General features: G+C 47.1%; 1 protein-coding gene across 1 annotated transcript in view; it reads right to left on the bottom strand.

Moving 5' to 3' along the window:
* Positions 1-5726, bottom strand: part of KL (klotho) — a 48860-nt gene extending 43134 nt beyond the window's left edge. The window contains exon 1 of the mRNA XM_069857549.1: positions 4977-5726. Within this exon, the coding sequence (XP_069713650.1) occupies positions 4977-5726 (750 nt within the window). The remainder of the gene's footprint in view (positions 1-4976) is intronic.
* Between the last annotated feature and the right edge of the window lie 274 nt (positions 5727-6000).

Below are 6000 nucleotides of genomic sequence, written 5' to 3' on the forward strand. Positions count from 1 at the left end.
GTTTGAAGATTGAATTTTGAAAGAAACAACACACTCTGAGAAAAGACCATTCTCCTATGCTGCAATTACTGATACTTTATTAGGTTTAGCACTGAAGGTCAACAGAAGAGTACTTACCTTTTGTTTTGGAAAGAGTTTTGGAATAGAAATCAGTCTGTTGCTATGTGACTGGTTTCCAGGCAGCAATTCCACTCACTTCTTTGGGGAAACAACATGTTCTTGTTTCTGCAAATGCTGTTTGTATTGAGTAAATCTAAGTATGCTCAACTCAGACAATATACTGTGAACCAGTAATAAAAAAATTAATTTGTGAAAAACAGAACATAATACAATGACCCCTTTCAACTCCTATCTGGAGAAAGAGATGCATCATATACATGACAGATTGCTGGCATTACATTTTATGGCTGTTGACTTGAGAGAATGCCAACTTTTATGAACTGTACTTGATCCATTCAATTTATTTTACGAATAAGTGTGTATAGCTTCCTCCATTTCTTACCAGGTTTGAAGGGCTTAGACATGTCAAAAGCAACAAGTGACAGAGGAAATACTAAAAAAGGGTGAAGTTTTCACCAAATACTGCTTCATATCCCTCAACAACAAACTAAGAATGCATCCAAAAAATGTTTCTTCTTACGAGTTTTTTACATTATTTTTATTTGTTCTTTATAAAAAGTGCCTCTTGCTCTGTCCATTGACCACTCAACTGTGGAAGCTCAGAAAAATGAAAGGTAAATGAAAAATCTGTACAACAGGATGAAATCCAGTCAAGTTAAATTTAAACATCATTCTTCAAATCAAACTTCATTGCTCTGTTTTCACCAGCCCTGAACTGAACAACCTCAATTGAAACAAACTTTTATTTGATTGTTTATTCAGCTAATAAATAACTCGCTCAGAAAGACAGAGCCCCAAATCCACATTCATATCTGTTGAATTTTAAAGAACTTAAAGGAAATTATTTCATCTTTTAATGTATTTAGCTTCCAATAAAATAAATTAGTAGACAACAGCTTTCATTAGCTATTACGCTTGCCACTTAAAAGGGTCTTTGGTTTGAATAAATCCAGAAAGAAGATGCTTAAGACTACATTTTGTAAATAAGTCAGAAAATATACACATTAAGAGTCAAGTCTGCTCATTTGCTAAGAAACAAACATTGATGACAACACCTTTTGCCTTTTAAAAAACAAGCATGTTCTGCAAGCTCAGTTTCCCTGGAACACAAGAATGCCACAGAGAAGGAAAGAGGATTAGGAAGAAACCTAGGACCAGACCTTTTGGCTAATGTAAGACATAAACAGCAAAAGGTTAGGCAGCTGAAAGGGATTTTTGCATGGGATGATACAACCACATCTTAACCACTGGGGCTGTGAGGCCTTTATCTCCTGGCAGCATGGTATGATGCTGCATATATCCTCCAGGTTGATGAATCAGTACTACTACAGAGCCTTCTGATTCAAATCAAAATCCAGATCCTGAGAACAACAGGTAAAACTCACCTACAAAATTACATGCAACCCAGAAATACATAGTGAAGAACATTATTCAAGTTGTAAAGTTAACCACTCAATAATTATGTAATAGTAACGATACAGCAACTATGTAATGATAGGTGATGCAAGAGAATTTAATTTGCACGGGGAAATGTAATTCACTTTTTACCAGACGTGGTATAACTTAATCTTTCATTACACGATTACACACACTTTCTCTATGGATATCAGGCTGTATAGTCCAAGAAGCCATATTCTGTAGCTTCCTACTTAATTGCTTGCACAAGTTGAAAGGTCCAGTATCAATAAGCTATGGAGATGTAAGAAGAAAAAGATCTCAGTGTTAAAACTAATCACTTCTCTGTTCTGAAAAGTCAGACACTATGTCTGCCTCTAATAAACACTCCTACCTGGAGGAGTCAGGGATGTGAGCTTTTCTGCATAAACTACATGCTCCTTACTTTATCTGTGGGTGATTTGAGATTTCAGGATCCGACTTGTATAAGAGCTGAAAGTACAATATAACTGACCAATACTCTAAAAATACCACGTACCAGGAAAAGGACACAAGCCATTAGAGGACACTTTGTGTCTTAATTGCATCTGTCTTTCAGTTCCTCGTGCATGAAATGTGGAAAAAATACCTTGCTGCCTTACATTGTGGTATAAAAATAAATGTCCACTAATTGTGAAAACACTGAATGACAGTCACTAGGACAAAACTAATCCTGAGGTTCTGTCAGTAAACCAAGTCTGGTAGACTTCCCTGGTTTAATTATACTTTTCACATGACATAGGCAAGTCTGTGCCTCAGTTTCTCATCTTTTAAACAAAAAGCACCTTCCTTCTCCATCAGGTTTTTATGAAAACAAGGATATACTTGAGATTATGAGGGACTCAAATACTATGGTGATGTGGGATATAAATACTCAACACAGGCAACGCTATATAAAAGCCAAGGACAAGAGAGGTGTTCATCTTTATTTGTCTGTTCTCAGAACTCTATTAATTCAGGTGTGTAGCTACAAATTCAACAAAGGGTAACAAATTCAACAAAGCGCAAAGAGGAGAACTGCACTGAATACAAACTGACTCATTAACTGCTCATTTTGCACAGCAAATGAGAGGCCTTAGAAAAAAAATAAAGTGACAGACAACATTAAAACTCCACCTCAGTGTACCCAGGACCCTTGGAGTTGAAGGATTCCAAGGTCTGACCACCTGACTGTTCAAATTTGCAGCTTTAATGAATTCTTTTGCATGGTACCTGTAGGAAGACAGAGAAACAGATTTTTTGCTGCCCAAGTCCTGTGCCCTGGGCATCAAGCTTGCAGCTCTCCCATACCCTTGTGCACAGCCCCACTGCCTTCAGAATAACTATGCAAACTCATAACTCATTGCCAACTACTCAATGACTGTATGAAAAGCTTAACTGGGATTGACAGGTGATGAAGCTTTGCTGTAAAATCTGGGGCTAATCCTGCAAGTGCTGAAATGCAGGAATAACTTTACCCATAAGCATACTCACTTTGTTCAGTGAACTGTGTAATCACAGAGTGAAAGGTAGTCAAGTACATCCCAAGGTGGTAAATGAAAAGTTCAAAGGTTTCAGGACCATGAATTTAATCTCAGTTTGTACCTACATCTTCCTCACTTATACTTTCTCTTGACTCATTCGCAGCACTAAACAATGCAAAGGTAATGCAGGAAAGTGGCAAAAGACATGCATTGGTTTGCTCGCTCATATGTGATACTCATTAGAATGTGACTTCTGCCGGTAAGTGTACACTGAGCAGATGGGCATTAGCAGAGTTTGTGAACATGTATCTAAGTACAATAGAGCACACCACAATAGCCACTCCATTGCAGTTAGATAGGCTGGATCAGTTCCTCCGCCACTGAAAGGATTCGTACACTCTTTTGCTTAATTTTCCCTGAGAATTCACAATGTTTGCTTGGAGCAAACACTGTAATCACACCATATATACAAATAGTCAAGTACTTACGCCACTTGCTAGACTAGCTTGAGAGCAGAGGGTCTTTTTTTTCCCCAAAAAAAGTGTTTGCATTGCCAAAAAAAACCCCATCCTGTGTCAAGAAAATCCCACAATTTGACATTTCAGACACCTCTACTATCCCTATTAACTCCGCAAGATTTTGTTATTAAATGCATGAATTGTCTTCACAGTTGCATCAGGCATTTCCACAGTAATGTCAGTAAGCCAGTGCTGGACTGGCACAACTGAATGCATCCACTCATCCATCCAGAAACACCGGGGGCAGGATTGGACATTTCAGCAGAATACAGAGAGTGCTTTAACTCAGTGTGTTTCCACTAAGGTGAAGCAACCTCAGATATAAAGTTCCTGCCTCCTGTCTAGGAGCTTTGCCCAGAAATCAGCTGCCCACATCCAGCTGGACACTTCAATTTGGTTTCTGTTCCAGTGGCCAGACAAGGAATGGGTCCACACAACAGGGCAGGTGGAGAGAAGCCTCTGCACCCTTCCCTTTGACATAACCTGGTGGCCAAGGAGCCTTGGGGCCTCTTCCCGTGGTAAACCAGGGCATGGGTCTGCACAAAAGGGTAGGTGGAGAGCACCCTTCACACTGTTCCCCTTGGTAGCTAAGGAGCCATGGGACCCTGCCAGGAATGGGTCTGTACAACAGGGCAGGTGGAAGGCAGCCTCTGCACCCTTCCCATTGGCACAACCTAGTGGCCAAGGAGCAATAGGGACCCTTCCCGTGGCCATCCCGGGAATGCGTCTGCAGAAGAAGCAGGTGGAGAGCAGCCTTCACAACCTTCCCCTTGGCAGGACCTAGTATCACAGAATCACAGAATCACTAGGTTGGAAAAGACTCACTGGATCATCGAGTCCAACCATTCCTATCAATCACTAAAGCATTCTCCTCAGTGCCTCATTCACCTGTCCCTTAAACACCTCCAGGGACCATGACTCAACCACCTCCCTCAGCAGCCTGGTCCAGTGTCCAATGACCCTTTCCATGAATTTTTTTTTTCTGATGTCCAGCCTGAACCTCCCCTGGTGGAGCTTGAGGCCATTGTCCCTTGTCCTGTCTCCTGACACTTGGGAGAACAGGCCAGCTCCCTCCTCTCTACAACCTCCTTTCAGGTAGTTGTAGAGAGCAATGAGGTCTCCCCTCAGCCTCCTCTTCTCCAGGCTAAACAACCCCAGTTCCTTCAGCTGCTCCTCGTAAGACTTGTTCTCCAGCCCCCTCACCAGCTTTGTCGCTCTTCTCTGGACTCGCTCCAGAGCCTCAACATCCTTCTTGTGGTGAGGGGCCCAGAACTGAACACAGTGTTCGAGGAGCGGTCTCACCAGTGCTGAGTACAGAGGGAGAATAACCTCCCTGGACCTGCTGGCCATGCTGTTTCTGATACAAGCCAAGATGCCATTGGCCTTCTCGGCCACCTGGCAGCCAAGGAGCCGTGGGCCCCTTCCCACCTCCTGCCGTTACCTGGAGCAGGTGGTGAGCCGCCCGATAGCCAAGCCTTGGGCCTCCCTGCACGCCGGGCGGCAGCCGCCCCGTGCCGTAGCCGTGCCAGGCCACCACGTAGGGGTTGTCCATGGTCACCCAGTAGCGCACCCGGTCACCGAAATGCCGGAAGCAGAGCTCGGCGTAGTCGCTGAAGAGCTGGGGCAGGACGGGGCTGCTCCACCCGCCGAAGGCGTCCTGCAGGGCCTGCGGCAGGTCCCAGTGGTAGAGGGTGACGACGGGCTCGACTCGCAGCTCCCGCAGGCGCTCCAGCAGCCGCTCGTAGTGAGCCAGCCCGGCGGGGTTGACGGGCGCCGTGCCGTTGGGCATCAGCCGGGCCCAGGACAGCGAGAAGCGGTAGTGGGAGACCCCCAGGCGCCGCAGCCCCTCGGCGTCGCGGTAGAGGTTGTTGTAGCTGTCGCTGGCCACGTCGCCGCCCGCCGGCCCCGCGGGGTCGCGGCCGGGGCGGTGCGCGAAGGCGTCCCACACCGAGGCGCCCTTGCCGCCCTGCCGCCAGCCGCCCTCCGTCTGGTAGGCGGCGCTGCCCGCGCCCCACAGGAACCCGTCGGGGAAGGTGTCGTGGAGGAAGAGCTGGTCCTGCGGGTAGGGCAGCCGCGCGAAGCGGGACCAGGTGCGCTCGCCCTGCCCCGGCGCCCCGAGCAGCGGCCGCGCCAGCAGCACCAGCGCCAGCGCCAGCGGCAGCAGCGGCAGCGGCGGCGCCGCGCTCTCCATCCTCCCCGCCGCGCCCGCCCCCGGCGCCCCGCGCCCCTTTTTATCTCGCCTCCCTCCCCCCTCCCCGGTAGGCACGGCGATTAATAATTACCTGGGAGCCCGCAGCATCCTTGCCGCCCGGCTCCCTCGGGGGCGGGATCCGCGGCGGGACGGGCACCCGCCTTCCCTTCGGGACGGATTCTGACCCCTCTGTCCCTCTCTTGTGAGTCCTCCCCTGCAGGGCTGTGTCCAGTCCTGGAGCCCTCGGCATAAGAAGGATGCGGAGCTGTTGGAA

The sequence above is a fragment of the Phaenicophaeus curvirostris genome, chromosome 1 (assembly GCF_032191515.1).
Source record: "Phaenicophaeus curvirostris isolate KB17595 chromosome 1, BPBGC_Pcur_1.0, whole genome shotgun sequence".
NCBI lineage: Eukaryota > Metazoa > Chordata > Aves > Cuculiformes > Cuculidae > Phaenicophaeus > Phaenicophaeus curvirostris.